This window comes from Larimichthys crocea, chromosome VIII, assembly GCF_000972845.2.
Source record: "Larimichthys crocea isolate SSNF chromosome VIII, L_crocea_2.0, whole genome shotgun sequence".
Taxonomy (NCBI): Eukaryota; Metazoa; Chordata; class Actinopteri; family Sciaenidae; genus Larimichthys; species Larimichthys crocea.
The window spans coordinates 2,265,176-2,289,030 of record NC_040018.1 but is presented as its reverse complement, the minus strand read 5'-3'; the positions used below and the strand labels follow the sequence as shown (position 1 = coordinate 2,289,030).

General features: G+C 41.9%; 1 protein-coding gene across 1 annotated transcript; it reads right to left on the bottom strand.

Annotated features, from left to right (window-relative positions):
* Positions 1 to 1,885: 1,885 nt before the first annotated feature.
* Positions 1,886 to 22,541, bottom strand: LOC104930524 (mothers against decapentaplegic homolog 6). The gene is made up of 4 exons (XM_010745329.3): positions 21,109 to 22,541; positions 18,607 to 18,660; positions 18,099 to 18,176; positions 1,886 to 2,787 (listed from the first exon to the last, which is right to left on the bottom strand). The coding sequence occupies exons 1-4, from the start codon at positions 21,848 to 21,850 to the stop codon at positions 2,141 to 2,143; spliced, it is 1,521 nt and encodes a 506-aa protein (XP_010743631.1). The 5' UTR covers positions 21,851 to 22,541; the 3' UTR covers positions 1,886 to 2,140.
* Positions 22,542 to 23,855: the final 1,314 nt, after the last annotated feature.

Genomic DNA, 23,855 nt, shown 5'->3' with positions numbered 1-23,855 from the left:
CGACTGGAGCCACTGTTATGCCCAGCTCATTCAAGAGCACAACCAAGAAGGGAGAACCACAGCAACCAGTTAAATGAACCATGAATTTATTAGAGAACTGAATTTAAGTGTAATCAAAAAAAACTAACAGAACAAAACTATGCAGGGTGCCCGGAGGCACCAGCCATCCAGGAGGGGGAGAGAGAGACTGCCATCTTAGAAAGGCCATGCCTTTATAGATGAGGCCACAGGTGAGGTGAATCTCCCTGACGAGTTAGGAGGGGAACAGGCAGGGAGAACCTATGAAGGGAGGAGCACAGAAAGCAGCAAAACACAAAATGGCAGAGGGCTATCGCACCACCGATAAGCCATCCCTGAACAGAGACATAGGTTATGATCATGGGCAGTATAAGGAATTGATGTTATATCCATGAAGTCTCCCACAGGTTTCTGAAGAGCCGTTGTCAAGCTCAGAGTGTGGTGCCACTGGCTGTCGCCATCTTGGCAGTCCTGCCTCTGTCGCTTCTAAAAAAAAAATCCCCAAATTGGCAAATGACACCTCAGGGTTCAAACAAGCCATCTGTAATGACACCCATCTGTCAATCAAAGTAGCCACACTCTTAATTATGCATACGCCTTAATATAATTTGAACACACAAGTTTTGCCTCAGTACAGTTGTTTTTTGTACCAGGCTGTAAACATGTTTATATCTGCTGTGAATTTTAACATGGGGGCTTATGGAGACTGACTTGTTCTGTAGTCAGCCTCAAGTGGACGTTTGAGGAACAGCAGTTTTTGGTACCACATTGGTTTCACTTCACTTGGTTATAATCTCTCCCAAATATACCACCACGTTATCACATTACTGGAGATCCATTGTTCTTTAACTGTGAGACTGTGAGATGCAGTTTAAAATTCCAAAAAGACAGAAAAGAGCTTTGACCTGAACGTTTTGTCCCTGTGAAGGGACAGAAAACAATTAAAATATATATTCCTCCTGTGTGGAATGCAATTATAGGTATGAATTTATCTGTGGAAGGTATTTATTGTTAATTCAATGATATTTCACTTCCACAAAAATATCATTAGTGCTAATAAATGGAGATTACCCTTTCAACCTTATCCACTTTACCCACCATAAATAGTGTTGTTTTTTCTCAAACTGCTTCCAGACCTGAACTTCACAGCAGCTGATGGCTCGTTCAGTACACATTTGACTCGCCTCTAAAAGAAACAGTTTAACATTATGGAAATTATACTTATTATTAAGAATCAGTATTATTCTAATATTTGCCGGGACATGGTCACTTATCTTAGCATAAAACTGGGAGAAGGGTACAAGCCAGCCTTGATCTGTCAAAAGGTAAAAATCTGCACCTGAAACAAGCATCTGTGGAATATAAAAGTTTCGAGTCAGTCTTCTGGCAAAAAAGTTTAAAAGACTTTATTCAGATGGTTATTTCATGAAGGTGAAATTCTAAAAACATAAACAGTGTTTGTACATGTTAAAATAGAGCTGGGTAACAACCCACTGTCGACATGAATAAAAGTTTTATAACTTTATGCCAGAAGAATGTCTTGGACATCTTTTTTTGAACTTCCTCACCACAGAGCACCTACATTACGCTCATTTAAACTTCTGATTGCTCTGAACCTTTTCTTTAAAAGAAGAATACTGAGAGATGAGAAGTGTTTGTCTTGCTAAAATGTTGATGAAAATGTCATTAATGGAAAGTATTAGTAAAGAGGTGCCAAGTCCATACAAGTCAAAGACTGATCTATAGCTCAGGGAGAAGCACTTGAGACCACCTTCATTTAATACAAATACTTTATTGACAATGTGTGTATAGTATACTCTTTGATGGAACTGCAAAATCATGAGAACATAAACCAGGTTTTGTTTTATTTTTACAGTTTGTATTTGCAAAACGACGCTGAGAAACTGTAATGCATATATATAATCAAAAGTGCATATTCTTGTTCCTTTTTTATTTTGTCCATATACACACTATACATAAATAATTGCATTGTAAAAATGACTCAAGTATTTACATGTATAATATATTTTATATAATATATAAATTTTATATTAAATCTAGGTAGATTACAATAAGGATACTGGGTCAGGAAACCTCATACGAGTCTGTGAGTGTATGTGTGCTATCTGTGGTTGTTGAGTAGCACCTCCAGCCAGCACGGACAGGAGGTGATGAACTGTCTCGAGTAGCAGGGGCCCCATCCTTTAGCAAAACTGATCCGAACACTGTGGGGGTCCCAGGGCCCTTCTTGGCTCTCAGGTTTAACGCCGTGCTCCGCCATCCAGCTGGAGCGCTCATAGTCAAACACCTTAAGGGAGAAGCCCGGCATTACCCTCTTAACACTCAGCCCTCGAGCACTGGGTGGGTCCAGAGTGGGTGAGTGGACAAACACTGGGTGCTGGCTGCGATTGTACACCCACACTCCATCCGGCTCTCGGCTCAGCACGATGCCGCAGCCGATTTTACTGCGAATCTGTTGCACACTGCTGCTGCTGCTGCTGCTATTCCCTCCACTTCCATGGGTGGGATGTCCGTGAAGACCCGATGTGCCGTGGCTGCCAGGGTCGTCCCGGCGGCTGTGGTAGGCGTTGGCGTGGAGCTGGCCGAGGCAGAGGCCCGTGCCTTGAGGTAGGTCATAGAAGATGTTGAGCGAGGGCTCGTAGGCTGGATAAAGGCGACCCACGCGAGTGCGCTGCTCCCAATAGGCAACACTGCACCAGTGAGAGCGATGTCCGCCGGAAGTCGAGGAGCCGATGGAGGTACCAGTGTCTGCGGAGAAGAAAGGAGGAAGAATGAATGTTTGCGTTGGTAAGTGGGCTTATTTCTGGGCGGCGGTAATAACTCTTGAAGGGAAGAGGATGATATTATGTTAAGGGGGATGGAAGAGGAAGTCTTTATGAAAGCATGAGTGGATGCTCATTCTCTGTTTTCACTTGGCATGGACAATAATTAATACCAGAGCCTGAATCATTACCAACACTTTAATATTAGAAGCAGCTAATGTGCTATCACGTAGTGGAGGGCCATGTGTCATGTGATTTATGAGGAGAATGCATCATTTACAGGGCTACATCTGAATTTGTTTTCATTACAAGCAAATACTTTGCAAAACATTAAGTGTTTCTTTATACTATGTGGTAATTTCTTGATTAAATGCACATTACAAAGGCATTTATCTTATGCCCAGAATGTTCTTGGTATCAATCCTGTTGATCTGAATTACCCCGAAGACCACCCGTAGATTTTACCCTGCAACAGAACACATGCACGCCTCAAAACAACAGAAATAAAATAAAAAAATGAAGAGAAGCTTCAGTATTGTTTGCCAAAGTGTCTTATGCATAAGTGGGCTACAATCTGATGGCTGCAAAGGCTAAAGTATACGATTAAAAGATGAAAAAGATACATGCACGCTGCTATTTCGTTCCCAGTTCTTGTTCTATTCAGAAACGAGCTGCAAAGTAGCGTTAACATTACATCTTCCTTATCCTTGTCATGTCTGCCCCAAGTGATCTTGCTCACTTTTTAAAGGTCTTAGTATTGTCTTCGATCGCATTTTTACTCAAATTTGTCTGACGACAGGACTCTAGGACTAAAAGGATTTTAGTTCAAGACCGATCAAGATTGTCTGATTTATTCATTTTTTTATTGAACTGTCTGGACTAAACTTTGGTTTCCTAAACCACAAAGTGTTCTTGCGTCCAAGAGAACACACAGCAGTGTAAATATTTCAAGGTGACTCTTCATGAGGTTCGGTGAATATGCAGTAGGCTATATACTGTCTGGTCTTGGTCTTGACTCTGTCTCAACTCCTCAAAGTCTTGGTCTTGTCTCTGTCTTGATACACTGACTACAACACTGCCTTTCAGTGACCTTAAATTCTGGGTTCACTGTGTTTCTTCTCTCATTTATTTATGCTTTTTCTAATTTATCTGACTTCTGTCAGCCCACTTCCTCCACTGACATCCCTCCCTGAACACTTCTTCAGGTCCAGAGTTAAAGAGGAGGTGGAGAGCAGCAGAGAGGGGAGTCGGAGGTGGGGTGGAAAGCATTCAGCTCTCTGTCAACCTAGCACAAGCCTGTGAACCCTTGACCCCCCAGCCCTCATGCTATCAGCTCACATTAACTCCCACACAGAGTGATGCCATTATTTTGCTCCAGATACTCTATTGACACAGAGAATTTAAAGACCCATGTGCCTGTGGCCCCATTCCTTTCATATTCCAGCGAGCACCTCCTCTTCATCCACAAGGGGCCAGGACGGCTGTGGCCCTTCTCCCATTAACAAGCTGCTTTTGGGTGAAACCAGGACCGAGATTAGGCTAGGTGTGTTATGTTTGCACAGCGGCCATTTTCATTTCAGGAGGAGGGGGAGAAGAGGAGGTGGTAGTACACAGAGTTGAGAAGAGGAGGAGGAGGAGGAGGAGGAGGAGAAAATGTGTGTTTGTGCACAAATACAAGCACACACGCACAAACACACTAGATGATGAGATAGGGTCTCATACAAACACATGTACACACACAAATTGGGCCTTCTGATGCAAACAGTATGACTATAATACACACACACTGACACACACACTAACACACACAAAATTGCACTTCTCATCTGAGGCCCACGTGTGTCATTAGTGAATTCCAGGCTGGCAACTCCTGCGGTCTGGAGTTTTTACAGCTCTCCAATCAGAGAGCAGGCTGCTCAGCTAGCAGGATCTCACTCTTTCTCTCACTCTATCTTTTTCTAACTCTCTTACACCCACACACACACACACACGCACACACACACACACACACACACACACACACACACACACACACACACACACACACTTTTACAAGCCATGCTCTTCCCTGTAATAAGGCAACACAAACATGTCTGGGGAAACACAGGGAGACTTTATGAGCTCACGATCAAATTAATTCCCAAGACATAAAACAAACTGGGACTTTTTAGGGGTTTTAGACATAGTACACTTTAATTTCTCTCATATAATGAATGACGCTGATGTAGTATTAAATCCCGGCTTTTAAGTTTCTAATGTTCTCAGTATTTGTAGCACAGATAGTATGATACAAAGAGAGAAACCTGAACTCAAGACTGTGATGTGATTCAACGCTCATTCATTGGATCCGCTAATTTCTTATTCACTTGGATATATTTTTTATTAGAAGCAGTAGATTTAAGGTGCTGTTGCTCTGTGTTTTTGTTTTTTAGATAAAAGTTAAGGTTGTTCTTTTCCCTTTTGATTTTGTTTAGCTAGTTGAGACTCTTTCTAGAGAGGACTCCATTTATTTCGTTGGTTTGAACATCATCCGCTCGCCTTTTATTTCCCCTGTAGTTTACTTCACCTCCTTTTGTCTTGTTCTTATCATTAATCCAAGTTCCTGGAAAGTAAAACTACAACTGTTACTTCCTTTTCCTCAAGCTTGGTCGTAACAATGGCGGATTCCTTGAACCTGCAGCGTCTGTTCATAGAAAAGGCTCAGTCTAAGGTAACAAAAAAAAAACCCTAAATGTGACTCACTGGATCTTAAAATCCAATTTATGCATGTTTTTTTATATTGTCTTGTGTTTGTTTTATATCTTTTGTATCTTACAAAAACAAACTTTCATACTATTCAAACTTTTCATACTTTTTATACAATTCATACAATTACTATTCAATATTTACCTTGTTTTTTTTACTTATTTATTGTGATTATTAATTACTGGGCTACAAGTTACTTTATTTTAATTTCTTAGTTTTCTGTCACATGTAACTCATACACGTCCTCAGGAGGCATTGAGGGATAAAGAAAACTTCCAGAAAGTTTACAAGGTCATGAAAAGGCCCCGAAACTGAGAAACATGTGAATGAGAGCATTCTTCACATAAAGCATTAGCACCACAGCCCTCTGAAGATTGACTGATATGCTGCGAAGTAAAAACACTCAGTCATGATTTCCACCAGTGTTTGACAGCGCGAGTGGTACAGCATGTCATGTTTAATGTTTCTGGCACAGTCCTTAGTGTCATCATGCTCAGCCTGGCTATCATCCAACTAAAGGTATAATGAATGACCTTGTGTGAGAATGACGAGGCGAGGAGCGAGGAGGGAGGAGGCAGAAGGGGTGGCTGCCCACTTCTTCAATTGAATTTTTACAGACGGGTTCAAACGGGAGGTTATCAGTATGTTTATGTTCGAGCGGAGGAAGTCGAAAAAACTGTGTGCTAGTGTGTGACTGTGCATGACTGCATCTGTATGTGAGGGCTGGCAGCAATTACAGTGTCCTGCAAGCATTTAAGCCAACCACCATTTAACGGCTCTGTTTACCAATTAGATAAGTAGCCTTTGTTATTTCATTTCAAAATCACTGTCTCTTAGTGCCAATCTCATCGAAAAACGGGCCCGGTACACTTCACTGTTGTTTTTTAGTCCAAGGCCTGAACAAAAGTGGGAAGATAAAACTAACAAACTGCTGTAATTAAATCACAATAATCCACATCTTTAATGTACGGGCTGGTTTTGTTTTTGGACTCATAAGAGGCGGTGGCAATTCAAAGTTTAGAGGTCAGACAGTTTCCTGTCGGCTAACCACAGACTGTCGGACGTGGGCTTCGAATGATGACAGCAACACTCGTCTTTCCTCGTCCTCCTCCCGTCACAACTGGATACAAACTAAAGATATACATTTTGGGGAATATCCTTTTCATGCTGAGATGTTTGCCATGTCTGCACAGAAATAATAAAGCTTCAACTTTAGCTTAGCTCAGCACAAAGACTGGAAACAGAGGGAACCAGCTAGCCAGACTTTGCCCAAAGGTAACAAAATCTGACTTCTGGCACTTCTAAAGCTTACTAATTAGCATGTTATGTCTCATTTTATTTCATTTGTACAATAAACAAAATGTAAAAAAACACAATTTGTGATTTTATGAAGGGTTGTGTGGATTATTTATTGGCCAGGAGCAGTGACTTCCTGGTTGTGGTGACAAGACATTGTTTTTTGTACTAATTCAATAAATTAGGTACAACCTGTTAATTTGTGAGGTTTAGAGATGCAAGAAGGTGGATTTTTGAATTCTCAGCTATGAAACGTCCAACGATTCCTTCAAACTCCCTGAATTTCTCTCTCCTTTCCTAAACTCAACCTGCACGGAGAAGAAGAAAGTTGTGAGGGGGAAAAAACGGGAAGTAGAGGAGTAAAAAAAAAAAAAGAGAGAGAGAGAGAGACTGGGTGAAAGAGGGAGCGGGAAAATGAGAGGGAGAGAGGGAGAGAACCTGCCAAGCATAACCAGCATCCACGGAAAAAATGAAGAGAGAAAGAGACTGTGAGAAAGAGAGGGAGGGAGGGAGACCCTCGTCTTTCATCCAGTGCCAAGGATTAGATTCCCCTCCAGTTATTAGACTCTTCCACTGTGCTGAAAGAAGTGGGTGGGTTGGGGAGAGGGATAAAGAGGCGAGGGAGTGAAGCAGGGGGGGTGGACAGAGGGACGAGAGGGGAGGATAGGATTCAGCTACTGACCATTGTCGGTCGCCTCTAAGATGCTTTGTTTTGATTCAATTTCCTCCCCAAAGCTCTAAAAAAAAAAAAAAAAGACTAGAAATAAAATAAAATGAGTGGAAAAAAACAGAAAAAGAAAAAGAAAGCACCCCTCCCTGGCTACAAATGGTAGGTTCTGTATTGCTTGAGACAACTATCATTACAGGGCAACTTCAATCCAGCAAGCCACATTTAAGCTGGCGTCTCGACTATCTCTGCCATCAGAGGGCTGCGTTATCGCCAGACATGGGCTTTACAGTCGAACACAACAGGGCTCTCGCTCACGAACACATACAAACACACACATTCTTGCACACACACACACACACATACACACACTCCTTCCTTCTCTTTTCTCATTGTAAAGTGGCTCTTGTGTTGCAGCCTGCTTTTGCATCTTTCTCTGCTTCTTGTATAATAACACAAGAAATACAATTCTACTAACGCCGATCTAATATTTTATACAAACCACATTCCTCGAGCCTGCAGAGGACAACCGAGCCACAGGAAAGTTACTGTGTGTACCGGTAAAATTCCTAGGAAGACGTGTTTGGAGGCAGTTTATAAAGCTCCTCCAAGAGGAAGAGAGAAAGTAACCAGTTTCCTGCATTTCTGCTGCTGCTACTTCAAAGTGCCAAAAAAAGTCTTAAGCCAAGGAATGTCTCAGGTTTTGCATACATCATTGCATCCTGGACAAACTCTGCCTGTCATGTCGTATATCATCGACAAGACACACACAAGTTCACAGTGTCTCTGCGTACATAAAAACACTGGGAATCAAAATGTAGGTGAAGAAACTAAAACATGATGAAAGCTGGTCTGAGTTCCTTAAAAGCTGACACTTTGGAAATAAAAGGTGGTGTGAGTTTACTGAATCGATTATGTATCATTTCTCTGTTTGAAATTGGCACTTTCAAACAACAGATCTACATAACAATAACTACTAACTACTTTTCTTGTCTCTCTATCCTGTTGGTATATTAAATAAAGGTTCGCATATCTCAAACATTAGGAGTAAAGTGAGAATCCAGCCAGAAAATCTACGTCCATCGTGGGGAAACTGTTGAACCTTTTGTTCTTGGTTTAATTTGAATAAATTCAATAAGAGGAGAGTGTACTAAATTGTATAAGTTTCTATAAAATGACATATCAGTTTACACGCAATCACTCAACGTCCTCTTGTAGAACGTGCACAAAGGCACGTTTACATCAGATTCAGAGCTCAGTGGCTCCAGCACATGATAACAGCTCTCACTGATGCAGTCTGGGTTTGTTTCTTCAACTTTGCGATTTGATGATTGTGAGTCGGCGAGCTCGAGATTTCACAGTTTTCTGCAGGTAAACGCTAGAACAACACAAGCAGATGTGACGCTTGAAGTAGTAAAATGCCCCTTACATCTGAAGATCTACGTAATAAATAAGCAGCAGAGAAAATGTTTGAACAATGAGAGTGCACTGCGAGGACTGCTGATGTTATTATTCTTATTTGACAGCAAGCTACCTCACCAGAAGGATTTATTAGATTCATGAGCAGCTAAAACTTCTTGTTTACTTAGAAACTACTTAGAAAATGTGTGTTATGGTGGATGGTCTTGAACTTTGTATCACCCCTGATCAGATTTTTATCTCTGTCAAGCAAGTTTCAGTACATTTACAACTGTTTTTTAGTGCAACTTAACGAACCAAGCAAGAGGCGGGGTGGGACTGAAGCTAAAATTATACTTCTACAGTACATTAAGGTGTCACAGCAGCTACAGCATGAAGTGATATATTGTTCTTCACCGTAGTAGAGTAAAAGCAGCAGAATGTTTGATCGATTGCTCGGCGTTCCTCCTGTTCCTGATGTGATCACGGTCATTCATAATTAATTTGTGACTGAGAGGGCAGTGAAAACAATCACATCAAAGTTTCAAAGTTTGCACCGCTGGATGAGGACGAGCTAATCTGTGGACTGTTTTTGATAAAGAGAACATTGGACCTTTCTTCAGTCTGCTTTATGTTGTCTTCACTATCAACAAACAGCTCAGTCACAGTTCATGTGGGGTCTGAGGAGCCCGTACAGCCCCTATACATGTGGTTACATTTTTCAAAACCAGACACACATAAACAGGTATCACTGCGACAGAGACTTAATCACGCTTCACTGAGACACTTCACTCCTTTCGTGAAAGAAGATGCTATATTATAGCTTTAAGAATAACCGGCGCTGACAAAGAAAGATGATTTAAATCCAAATAGAGAAACAAAAGCAGACGCAGAGAAGCAGAGCTCTGCAGTTGACAAGCCTCCCCTCCCAACACATTCCTGGACAGGCCCTCTTCCTCGACACTTCCTCCCCCCGCTCAGCCAGTCACAGGGGTCAAGTTGACAAGTCTCTCATTGAGCCTCACGTGGTCCGACTATATGGCCTTCACTCCTCACAACATAATTACGCACATTTATTGGTGGAATGCATCCATTTGTTCCACTATGAAGAGGGAATTATGAAATTCCTGCTAAAACTTAATTTGGGAGAATTATCTGAATGTGAAACTCTCTCTCCGTGTAGACGCACTGAAAACAAACAATGCACAATCATTATGCATAACTCACACACACACGGTCAGGAGGTGACACGAGGATTGTGAGGCCTAATTTAATAGCTCTTAGTTAGAAAATGTGCTTAAAAGAAGTGCAAACACAAGCACGTTTGACATTTGACACATTTTTTAGTTGTTAAATTTTCTTTAATTTGGGAAAGAAGCAAAACAACTTAGCAAACAGTTGCTTTTACACATCCAGCACCCACTTGATGAATTTCAGGCCAATACTCGCTCTGATTTTAGCTCGTCTGGCTTTTAAGTTCCTCCACTATGTTCATCTTTGTTTATCTGTCATTTAGTTCAGGTAGTGTGAAATCGGTTTAGAAAGACGAGTCATGCAAATGCCATGTAGACACACCCTGTGAGGAGTTAACAGTTCAGTACCTTGCTCAAGGCCACATTGGAAATGCCCAGGAGCCCCATGTTGTGGTCCACACTAGACCTGAACCAACCAGCCTCCTCCGGTCCCTACAGACTAAGCCACCATGGAGAGATTTGTCACTTGCGCCCATTTTCACATCAGTATTTGATCAGAAATAATTGATTGTTGCAGCTTTACCCTTGAGTATTCAGTATTTAATAAAATACACTGCTTCGCATAAAAAAAACTCTTGTGATGGTTGTTGTTTTGTTTATAAGGCATTTAAACAATATTGTGAACTGAAACTGGTCCAAGAATCACATGACAAACGGGACTGTTTGCTTATGTGGTGTTAATCACAAATATTTAGCCACTGCACTGAGTAAACAAGCAATCGCTGGATTTGATTCACCATTGTTTAAATCAAATACAGACATAATTTCAGTATGACCGATATTCGAAGCATCTTTCACTTTAGCTTTCCAGGTTTGACATTTAATATCTCTTTAAATGGTTAAATGAAAAGATTACGGCGTGATTGTAATCCTTGACATTCCACATGAGTTTGCAGTTTTATAAAAAAAAAGACCTGAACAATGATCGATAGCTGCTGAAAGCTGTGTCTGCCTATGCAGTATATGTACAGTATATATGGCCTCTGGTTACTCATCTGATAGTGAAGCTTGAATACTGTATGTGTTTGACTGTCAGTGTGAGCTCCAATAACATGGATGAATGCTTAGCACAAACACACACACACACACACACAATTCTCACTACAGGCAGCTTCGTCACCTGAAAACTGCAGAAAAGTTTGCCTCCCTCCAACATACTTCAGTCTTAACTTCAGAGCTCGCAGCACAGGCGACAGTTTCCTACATTTCATAGAGTCAGAGCCTGTCCACATCTGCAAAGAATCTTTAGGTTCAGCAGCATGGCAGGATTCCATTAAAAGCCAAATTGCGGGTTGGCAAAAACTCTGAGGGAACAACGGAAAGCCACAGCCAGTCCTGTAATTTAAACCTTATTTTAAATTGTGATGGCCTGACAACATGGACTGAAAAGAGAGGGGGCGAGAATAAGAGTTACAAAGACGGAGAGAAAGAGGATAAGAGACAGAAAAAGAGAGTGTGGACAACAAACAGTAGAGGCTATGAGGGCAGAAGTCGAATTAACACAAAGGACAGTAAACGTGGGCTACAACATGAGAAGGAAAGGATGAGGGGATAGCAAAAGAAGGAAGCAAAGCCAATAAAAACATTTCTGTGATTCTGCACAATATAAGACCATGTCAGCTCGATAATCAGTATTGCTTCTGATGTGTAACACTTCCTTAATCCATGAACTTGGAGAGGTCAAGAGCTGTCAGTTCAGTGTCACTCACAATAAAATGTAAATGCCTGAAACATGCTTCCTTAAATATATTCATATCTGGCTGCAAACTGCAGTGTTAACACAAATATATAAAGTAGTGTGGCATCTACAAAAAGACACTAAAAATAAAAATGTCAAAATAGGAAACTAAATATATAATATACCCTTAAATACTTGGAGTATTTTGACTATTTGGGGGCATCTACTCAACCCAGAAACTAGCTTTCTGTGTATCCACACAACATCAGCTCAGAGTTTACAGCTTATTTATACAAGAGATGATTAAATACAGACGAGAAAGACGGGAGAGATATAATAGAATTAGAAGTTGAATCATTGCAGACTTTTTCTGTATTAAACCAACAATCCTCCCTCAAAACCTTAGGTCCAGTGTGGAGGATTTGGTGGCATCTATAGCTGTAAGGCTGCAGGCTTCCAAGCTTGTAGGAGAAACTATGGTGGTTGCAAAATTTGCAGAAAATACAAAAGGCCCGACTAGATCAGTTTGGTTTGTCTGTTCTGGGCTACTGTAGAAACATCATGTTTCAACATGGCGGACTCTGTGTAAGAGATCCACCTCTTTCTATAGAAAGGCTCATTCTAAGGTAATTGCCAATAGATCCTCCTAAGGGTAAATTAAAACCGTGGCAAATTGGGGCAGGGTGTGTCTATTTGTGCTGAAAGTAACCGCTGTGAAACAATCAGGAAATAACTTTTTATTCCGTCGATGCCAGCGCTCACTCACTCTCATTCACTATCTATGTCATTCAACTACTGCTCACTCTCTCTCTCTCGCTCTCAAACCATCAGACACAAACCAAATGAATCTTCCTGTCACTGTGAGCTAGACAGATTTAGAAGCTGGGTACAGGTACACAACAGGTAGAGTGTCAGAGTTTAGTCCATGAATACACCTGGATGGTCTCAGCTTCACAGACATTTCAAGCTTACTGTGGAGGTTTGACCAGCTACCGCCACTCAAATTAATGGCAAAACCCACCTGCGTTTTCGCAGCATTGTACCTGAATGGTGTAGCCTGCAACCAACTGAATAATGTTCGCCTCACCTTGTTTTTCTTGTTGCTTGTAGGAGAAACTACGGTGGTCCCTACCTAGAGCCAGTGTGGTACTTACTTGGCTACTATAGAAACATGAAGAAATCTATGTAAGAAAACCAACTCTTTTTGTAGATATAAAGAGCTCATCTAAGGTGACGATACACAAATAAAATTGCTAATAGATCCTCAGAAATGTTACACACTGGACCTTTAAGCAAGTGTTGGGCGAAGTGTGAGCAAACAACATAATGTGTTGTCAGTGAACATTTTGCTGATACATTCGGTAGCAACATTTTTGTTACTTTCCAGATAAGTTAATTAACATTTCCTTGTTAGATTAATAGGAAACACATTATGTTTCCTTCATAGCACGTCGTTAGGACTTTTTAGGATAAAGGATTGTTAACAGCAGTGTTAACTTTCTGGCATTCAGCCTAATTTGTGCAAAACCAACTAAAGAAAACAAAAAAAAAGAGGAGCTCTGGGTGAGTTGTGCACTTCATCCTCAGCTGCTTGTAGTGAAAAAGAGGCATGATGGAAAATATTTGAGGAAATGGCAAATGGTTAATGGGCCAGCACTTGATGTTGAATTCCATAGTCTAATGTGTCTCAGTCAGGCATAAGAGCAAGTGTTGTACGCGTGCCAGCAAACAGGCTGGAGGTTCAGGTCACTGAGAGGACCCGTCCAGACTTTGACGGATAGAGTCTCACTAAAGGCAGCATAATATGGGTGTTTACTCTTTCTATTTGTGCAATTTTCACCTCTCAAGACTTCGACACACTGTTAAAATTAAGTCTACATTTAATATTCATCCTTCTGTGAGCCTGAGCCTCAGTAGATAATTTACAAAAACCTCGACTGACCTGGAAAGCTTCACACTCTCTGAACTAAACTCACTAAAACAGCACGGCGCGGTCACACTCTTAAAACTGTCTCCCAGGCTTCCAAGAATTTCGGCTCAAGCTCCGTGTTTCTTAAGTATTAACGGTGATATGTTCAAACATGTATCAGATGTCACTCTCCAGAGTCAGACCCCCTTATCCCCCCCTCTCCTACCTCTTTCACTCCGAGACCCTACTCCCCCTCACCTTCCCAATTTCCCAACATTCCTGGACCGTGCCCCATCAGTCAAAGGGCCAATTCATGGGGTTAATGCTGCAGCGAGTGCAGACAGGGCTTTGAGACAGGATGTTTGGCTGATACCTTGCTCTGCTTAAGCAAACAAGCCACCAAAATATGATTACTGAGAGGGCAGAGAGGAAGCAGTCTCCTTGTCTTACTTCAGTGCATCCAGGCCATGCTAATGTCCACTAAGTATCATTGCTTTACTTGTTTCCACATGTTCAAAAAGCTCAAGCCTAATGACAACAAGGTGGGCGAAATGTTTGACAAGTACAATGATGTCATGCGGTGAAAGCTGACGTGGGCATCGATAACTCTTTGGTATTGTCTCTCAATCCTTTAAGATAAAAAACAATGCACTTGCACAGTGAAATGCTGGTAAAAACAAGACCCTGCAAGCAAATCCATGAGGCTGTAACGTTCATTGCACAACATTAAAAGTCCATTGTCTTACATAAAGGAGTTTATCCTACATACAGTGGACATTTTATGTAATTGTGTGTCACATTTATCAACTTTATTGCACACAAATAAATACGAGAAGTTGTAGGGGAACCACCATTAACGTCAACCCCCTACTTTTAATTACATGAGGGAGAAATGGGGGATTTCTGACATTAATAATATCTTCTACTGGGAAAGAACTAAAGGAGTGTCAACAATGCTCAGGTCAATGTAAATAAAATCCAATATCAAATGATTTACCCCATTATAGATTAGATATAGAATACACAGTTTGTTTATATGTCACTTAACCTGCAGAGAACATGAAGAGCAGGTAATCTATGCTATATTTCACTTATATGGTGTGACGACAGGACTCGCAACACTGCTAAATAATGTGCGAACAGTTTATGTTTCTTCACATTCAGACATTCAGATATTTGTGTCATACTAACCTAGGCTAACCTATCAGTCTGGTAGTTGTGCTTTGAGCTAAATGCTAACAGCCATAGATACATTAATTAACGTAAATAACGTACATACAGTACATCAACAGCTTTGATATTGAGTTGCAGTAGTGATTGCTAGAGGGCATGTAGCATATTCTCACACTCAGAACAGATTACAAGTTGTTCATACAGTTGTTTCGTATGTTGATTTACAACAACCTGCACAGCTGTGTTGGACCATGATTCAGATGTCTGGAACGATACTATCAACATTTTATGTTAGCTATTATCTAAGTACAGCTGAGGATGACAGAAACTAATTTTATAGGTATCCTGTGATGCACAATGCCAATACAGCCACACCACGTTTGTGTTCTTGTAAACAGTGTTCATGATTATAGGTTCATCACAGAAAGAGCAGAAAGTAGTGCAGATACAAATAATGTGTATTTAGATTTTTAAAAATAACACACTGCAGGAGTGTAATTTTTAGTTATAGATCAGTTATGACGCAAAAAAAAAAAAAGCAGAACTTTGTCTCCCGTCCAGCACATCGCGTGATTGTTGAATGTGCGTGTGTGTGCATGTGTGTGTGTTTTTGTCCTGATAGAACCCCTATGTAAGTACTCTGAGACGATCTTATCACTGAGTCAGACAGAAATTCCTCCCTTTCTGTCTCCTTGTCACACAAACACACACACACACACACACACACACACACACACACACACACACACTAATAAGCAGCTGAATGACACGTTTTGTTGGAGTCAGAGTGGGATGGTCCAACTAGATATAAGTCTACTAAACTTCCAGTAGACATTTCCCTTTTTCAAAGCAGGGCTGTTTGCTGCGGTTTAAAGGGAACGTTAACTGATCGAATGATAAAAGAGGCCAGGGCAAAGGTATGTATGGACCACACCCTGCCTGCTGCAGTCTTTTTTTTTTTCTCCCCCCTTAAAGCTTGCTGGTTTAAAAGGAATGAAAAGATGCTGGAGCACATGTTCAATGATTGTATTTGTTGTAAAGAAAACACCACAGGCTTCAGATGATATGCCAGAAAGATCACCTGAACAAAAACAAAAAAAAAAAGATTTTGCATTTCTAACCAACATCAAGGGCCACATACAATTCTTTGACACAAGCTTAATTTCCTGTTATTAAACCAGCTGTAGCTCAAAGGACGAGTCAATAACCTGGAAAAGTTAAAAAGCTACATGCAGATTTCTTGGCTACCTCTGTTTAGCCAAGTCTCCTTCCTACTCATGCTCTTGGCCTGAGCTCCAGTTCTTGGCTCCAGCGTTCTGGTGTGGGGGGCAGGGGGATCAGAGACCACACACACACACACACCAGATCTTGTGAGAAAACTGATCTATTTCCACTCAGTTCACCAGGCAGACAATAGGAGGTAGCCTCCTCTCACTGCTCGGCTTGGACATGGCTCAAAATCACAACCTAAAACTTGGACTCTTGATTGATGTGCGACCATAACTTTGAACATTTACATTCACTTTCATCCAAAGTGACAAGGACATGTTAGTGCTACTCTACTCTGCTAGATCTAGCATGTCCAGTTGTTGCTAGTGCTCTGAGAGGAGGTACTACTCTGAAGAGCTGGGTCTTCAGGACTGTTTTGAAGGTACTTTGTAGGCAAGTATTTGGCTGCTACAGGTAGCCAGTGGAGCTCGATGAATAGCAGGGGTAACATGTGCCCTTTTGGGTCAATTAAAGGCCAGACGGGCCGCCGTGTTCTGGTTCATTGCGTTCATAGCTGTCCTTGTTTTGCCAGTCAACTTAAAAAAAAGTATAAACTAGGCAGATTTGTTTAAATTGTCTAATGAGAGATACAAGCAGGGAAAAATGGCATGATTAACTGTATTAAAATTATATCTAAAACGTCCAGTCCAGTGCAAAAAACCCTAAACATGAATATATAGCTACTAGAGTGGACACTGAGGTCTGCATTTCATATTTTTTGTGTGTTTGTGAAGGAGTTTACATTTATTAAAGTGTTTTTAAGCTGATTCAATATATAAAATTTAATAACTTTTAGACTTTTAGAAAGGTTTCAGCATTTATGTTTCCAGATTTTTATTCTGGCCCTGTGGAGATGGCTTTAAAACAACATTTAGACCTTCATGTTGGGAAATAAAATGCTCAGAAATCATGGTGAATGGTCAATATCTTCTGAGAGTAGTGATCTATGCATTGGGAGATCTTGTGACCTCAGTATCTTTAAAACTGTAAAACAAAGCCTTGAGTTAATTTCTGGCAAACACACCCAAATAAAGTCTCTCCGGGGGTTACTGCCGACTCACAGACAGACAGACAGGCCCATGACGCCGTGACTACACTACGCAGACTTCATAGGTGCCCATTCACCTTTCAGCACCGTCCACAAGCGAGCCGAGGGAGGCTTGATCGAGTGGGTTTGTGGGTTTCTTCTAACGCTTACAAGGACCTCTCCACCCGACCCCAGCACGTAAACAAATAAAGCTCCAGTTTCATCATCTAGAGGGGGCTGTTTCCTGTCCAAACGCAGCCCTCGGCCTGCACCCCCCCCCCTACACACACACACACACACACACTTTCCACATATACACACATGCACACAAAACTCTACACCTCCGCCTCATCAGAGCTGCTCTGCTCCCCCCGCCCCCAAAATGCCAGCCTCTTTCCACTGCTCAATTGCCGAGAGGAATGGAGGGATTTGAGGGAAGAAAGAGGGAAAGAGGGGGGATGGGTGGTTCGAGAGGCAAAGGGGATTGGGAGTATGCACGGGGATCTTATTGCAGCTTCATCCCAGTGAAATATTTTGCTGTGGAGAAAGCGTAGGGAGAGAGAGAGCGAGAGGGAGACAGAAAGGCTACACTGCTGTGGCATCTAGATAGTGAGAGACCCCCAGACCCCCACCGAGCCCTCCATGCCTCTCTGACAATAGGAGCTTTATGCAGTGGAGTTTTTGGTTGTCTTAACAGCCTTTGAAAATAAGGAAGGAAAGCACAACATAATAACACCAGCAAATGTAATTTACTCATAGAGGATGCATGCTATGTGCATGCAAGTACACTCAACATGCAGCTCCAAAACTTTTATGGAAAGTTCGGGAACTTTCACGACTTGAAACAAACATCTGGCTCATGTACGTCTGCAGGTTACTCACCTGTGTAGTCTCTTGGCGTAATGTGAGGCGGACTGGAGAGGAGGGGGGGCACAGTTTCAGTGTAAGACAGACTTGAGTCTGGAAAAACGTGGAGAAAGCACAAACATAGAGAAGAAGAGTGAAATCCGGGTTATCAATTGACAACAAATCCGTCAGTTGAGTGATCGTTTAAGTCACTTATAAGGCAAAAATGCCAAATATTCTCTGGTTACAGCTTCTTAAAAGGGTTGTCGGTCGGAAAAAAGCTGCAAATGCAATCCCTCAAACTGTAGAGCCTGTTTGCACAATCACAGCCTCCCTATTGTAAACTGTGGATGTCATCAAAAGGAAGATGAGAACAGGTTAAAGCCTTAAAAACTATTTCTATGTCATCGTGTTTCGACACAAGCAGCTTTTCAAAAACAATCTGTGTTTCCAGTCTAAAAATATGTCTGTGATGACATCCCCCCTCTCTGTGTCTGTGTCATTTATTGGTTTGTAAAGTGGTAGACATTTTTTCCAAACTCACCCAGTGGCTTATGTTCATCTGAACGGGACAGAGAGTACGGGGGAGGAGGTGATTCTGGAAAGACAACAAGAGTTAAGGTGAAGTTTAAGGCTGTACGGTACTTAAACTAAACATGCCCCACATCGTATTATCTGCTGGGAATCAATCAGAAACTTAAAGTCTTACAGTAATGCTACCAGATGTTGGTTTTACTATGTGAAAATTACAATTTGCATCGTTGGTTTGTTCGTTAACGGGTCATGAACATAGAAGAGCTCAGCCCACGTGTACTCAAAAGACACCAGACAAGAATATAAATAATTACATAAAACATTACATCACAAACAACTAACTTCTCAACACACAGCTCAAATTTCTTCCCTTTTTATACATCGAGAAGAACTCAAGGACATTTTACTGGAAACTGGAGCCTGTAAATCATCATATAATGAATGTTAAATCGTCAGTTAGGCCAATAAACTCAAACTCTGTCTATGTTAAAGACACCTGAATGTAGCTGTGCACACATTCAGTCAGGTGATTCTTGTGCTCATTTAAAAAGAAAGGTAACATGCACACATACTCATTTCATTTGTATCTGATAGTTCTGTGTAAAAATGATAAACACGCTCGCCGAGGCTTAACATGAAACAACAAGGACTTTAAGTGATAGGAAAATCCGCAGTAGCATACTTCAGATTTTAAATACACTCATTGAATTAGTGACGTTTCGTCAATTGGAAATCTTGAAATTTCATCTGATCACTAATATATCCAGGTTAATGAAATAAAGTGCTTTTGCAATGTAATTAAATGTAAAAAAAAAACAAGAATATTTTCTGTATCGTGGATACGGGTTATTGCATATTGCTTTTTTTTCGAATGTGAAATTCACATTCGGCTCTGAACTGTTTTTCATGATGATGGTTCGTGCCAAACATCAACAGATCATCTTTCTTCATACATCTTTGCTCTGGGCATATGATTGCAAACCATTGCATTGCGTGACGTCACTCATAGCTTTCTGAAGAGCTGCTTTGAATCTCAAAATTTGTGGTTCTGGCTGCCGCCTGACTAATTACATAAGACAAATAACTTCTGAAGGACCAAAAAGCTCAACACCGCTGGCTCTTCCTCTTCCCGGCTAATCTAAAAATCAGCAAAGACACGGATCATCGATGGACCTGAGGCAGGCTGAATGACGCCTTGGTGTTCAAACAAACCATCTGTAACGGCGACTAACTGTCAATAAAAGCGACCACACTATTAATTCTGCATAACTTTGAGCCTTAATATAATTTGAACAGTTATATAAATTCACCCTTAATACAGTTGTTATAGAGACCAAAACGTGTTTTTTTGTACCAGGCTGTAAACATGTTTATTACTGCTGTGAAGCATTTTAACATGGAGACTTATGGAGGCTGACTCGCTCCAGCCTCAAGTGGACGTTTGAGAAACTGCAGTTTTCTGCATAGGCTTCACTTCACAGCCATGGTGATTACAGCTTGTTGCACACCTGTAAATATATCTAGTCTGTCTTTGGAGCTTCTAATATGTATAACTCAACATCAAAACTCAGATGCAAGCAGGCTGTTTCATGGTTTTATCCTCCTGCTTATTGTTCATTTCTCTTCTTTAAATCCCAGCTAAGACATTTTATATTCACACACACACTCCAGCTTTAAGCAAAGCAATGCTTCTTCTGTTACTGCTGTGATAGTCCCTTCAGTCCAAAGTGGACATGGGTTTGTGGCTGCGGCCCCTTTAAGAGCAGAGCCAGTAATTGCCGGAGTCCTCAGTCAGTCAGATACCCAGCGAGTCAGTCTGGCGCCAGCACTATGCAAACTGTATATTATCGGCACTCCTTCACCTAAATAACAAGAGGAGGACCTCCTTGTCAGAGAAAAAAGAGCCTAAGTGCAACTTGAGAGCGACCTTCAATTGGGTGATGTGGGAAGGAGAGCAAAGTTTTGCGCAAATTTAAATAAGTGTGTAATGTGTTAGGAATGTCGAGAGGAAATCAAAGTAATGGCTGAGCAGAGTAAACGTCGACTTATGGAAATGTTAAAGTGTAAGGCGTTGTGCAACATGACTGATTTATTCTCAGAGCTGCATTATGAGCCAAATTAATCAGCACACTCCTGCAAATGTAACATTACTTCATCGGTAATAACTGGTGCTTGTGACGTTGTTTGTGATATAACATATTTCTTGAGCTGCAGGCAAACAACTATTTATTGGGTTAATTTAATGATATCTGTAATACTGTATGAGCCATCAATCTTTATGATGCATAAAAGTCTAATTAAATTCATGACGCCCTTTCTGCAAGGCCCGCCATCTGACTTTGGACCTCCAGGGGTTCTGGATGGGGTCCAATGGGGGGCTCCATGAAGCTGTGTGGTGGTTTTGGGTGTATTTACTGCATACTTGTGTATTTTAAAGGTCTTTTCTGGGTGGGAAAGATCTCTTCTGGATCTACCCCCCTCCCCCTCCCCCTCCTTTGGACGATGTTCTTACCTGGCCCACACAGGCGGCTGTAGTGATAGGGGTTGCAGCACACCTTTGCGCTGTCTTCTGCGCCGAAGCTCTGGCAGTGGCACAGCGTTTTGAGCCTGGCCGAGAGCTGCAGGTCGCTCCAGCGGTACATCTTACACATAAGATACTGTGGAGAGATGTGATGAGCACCAAGACGCAGCTCAGTGCTCGGCACCATGACGCACTCGCTGGATATCCCTCCTTTGGTCTCCACAGTCTTCACCAAGGCGTCCAGAGATCTCTCTTTGAGTCTTTTCAGAAAAGCATGAGCAGTGCTCGCGAGTTCCTCCTCCAGTCCCGCATGCCTCGGTGCGCACTGATAAGGGCCCCCTCCGTCTTTTCTTGGGGCCCAATAAGGGCTCCGAGGTCTGATATCCCATTCCCCAAACAAACAACACGTCACCGTCCTACTGTCGCCCTCCTGTCCCAGTCGAGAGCCTCTGTGCTCCGGGACGCACATGGCACCTCGGTCATCGTCAGGCTGCTCCTCTTCCTCCCTCTCCACGCTCTCCGTCAGGTCTCCAGCCTCCCCTGTGAGTCCCGGAGCTGGGTCAGTGTGTGTCACCGACCGCTGCTCATGTCTGTGGAGCTTTCCTGAGTGTCTGCCACACGGACCGTTCCGTCCTCCCTCACCTCGTCTGTTTCCATCCCGCCCGTCGCTCTCGGTGACCAGACGGCTTCTCCAGAGTCGCCGTACAAGACCTGAGCGTTTCGACTTGAACATACGACAACCTAGACAGTTTTGGATGTGTCCTGTCGGTCCCGTCCGGGTCCCGGGAGATGCCACATCGATTTACACTCGTCGCGCAAGACCGGGGGTTTGTGCACGGTGCGCACAACATGCGCAGCCGGTGGTCACCGTTTCCAGGCTCTCCCGCAGCATTAGAAAGTAATATTCAACCATGCGTTGCGTTAAACATCACTAAACGTCTGAAGAAGGAGAAGGCTACACACAGTCACTGCTCAGTGACCTGCTGTCGCCAACTCAATTAAGCCACAACTTTTGCCAGCCCTCTCACAAAGCCTTCAACTCCCCAACACTCTGGAGATCCCGCACACAATCCGCAAACCATAGTTAAGGTTGGCAATATCAGTTTACATGAACAAAAACATAAATCCAAAAGTTTTCCAGAGTTTCTCCTTGAGCTCCTTGAACCCCTTGATCCTTCTTTCACCCAGAAATAAATCCTCAACAACGCTGAAAACCCGTTGACTTTCTGTCACTGTGCTGGAGAGCGATAATCCCGTTGCACAGTCCCGGGATAAAGCGAGAGATGGTCGGGGGGACTGCAGTGCCAAACTCCGGGACGGATTCCGTGCTGAGAAGTTGTTTTAAAGAGAACTGGAATTACTCCACTCTCCACTCCCCTGCAAGTCCTTTTCGGACGCACACACACAAAGAGGCACACACACTTCACAGGCAAAAGCACACGCGCGCCTCCTGTACGCACACACACACACACACACACACACACACACACACACACACCAGAGTCAAGTCAGACAGAATGAAACCAAGCTTATTCGACTGTGATTTTCAAAATAAAAGCATCACTGTGAACACATTTGTCAGTCAAAAATAGAAATAAAAGCTTTTAAGATGGAAATCTATAATTTCTCAATAATTTCTTGTGTTACTGTGAAAGCAAAGCCAGATACAAATGACGTTATTTACCTTTTTCAAATAGATATTAAGTCACAGACCTTAGCTGCCTAATTAGTGAGTGTGCACACAGTTGATGACAGGGACCTATTGATCATTATCACAGAGCATGATGGGTAGATGGGGGGTAAACAGGAGGTTAGGGTATCCTCCCCAAAAAGTGGCATCATGCCAGTCCCCCCACTGCCCAGTCTCTGCGCCAAGCTGACCACCTCCACCACTGCTCGAGACTGGCATAAGTTCAAGACACACCTCATAATTTAAAGGTCCAGTGTGAAGGAGCAGTGAAGTTAAGCAGATTGCAACCAAATGAATCTCCCACTTCTCACCCTCTCCTTCAAAGCATGTTGGAAAAAAGCTGCCAACATAAAAAGCAAAAGGTTGGATCAAGTTTGTTTTTTCTGGCGGTTCAACATGGCAGACTCCATGGAAGAGGACCCACTCCCACCGTATATATAGTGTGCACATTTTAAGACAACAAAAACACTATTACACTATACACTATATATAATAATCACATTTCAGGTGATTATAAACTGATATAATAATATCCTATTCTATTCCAGCCAATAGATACTCCTAAATCTGACACACTGGACCGTTAAACCTAATTAAATATCAATGAATCATTTGCATATTACTGGAAACTTTCTTTGTCATATATGTTAGGTTGTTTCATTTTATTCAAACTGACCTGCTGTAACTGGTTAAAAGACGAGGATAAGCTAGTAAATAACTGGAAGTAATGAATTGGAAGTGTACCATTGGAGGAGTTTTTATTTTCCGAAATTTTGTACCAAAATAAAATTCAAAGTTCACAAAGTCCTTTCCAGGAAATATTACACAGTTGTCATAAAGACTCTTTTAAAAAAAGTAAACATTTCATTTTTCCAAAACTTAAACATCATGCTTTTATTTTGAAACAAAGATTATGTATGACATGGCATAGGTTCAAGAGGATGTTACAGTCATAAGATTAGTTCAGTCGTCCCATTCACACCTCATATCAGAAGATGGTGGATTGTCCAGTACTGTACCAGGACCTCAAGCATCTATCTATCAAATA

Excerpts from the sequence above, each read along its gene's own strand:
- LOC104930524 (XM_010745329.3), bottom strand. The coding sequence starts at position 21,850 with ATGTTCAAGTCGAAACGCTCAGGTCTTGTACGGCGACTCTGGAGAAGC. Across the intron at positions 18,177-18,606 it reads AGATGAACATAAGCCACTGG|ACTCAAGTCTGTCTTACACT; the intron begins GTGAGTTTGGAA and ends ACGTTTTTCCAG. Across the intron at positions 2,788-18,098 it reads TACGCCAAGAGACTACACAG|ACACTGGTACCTCCATCGGC; the intron begins GTGAGTAACCTG and ends TCTTCTCCGCAG.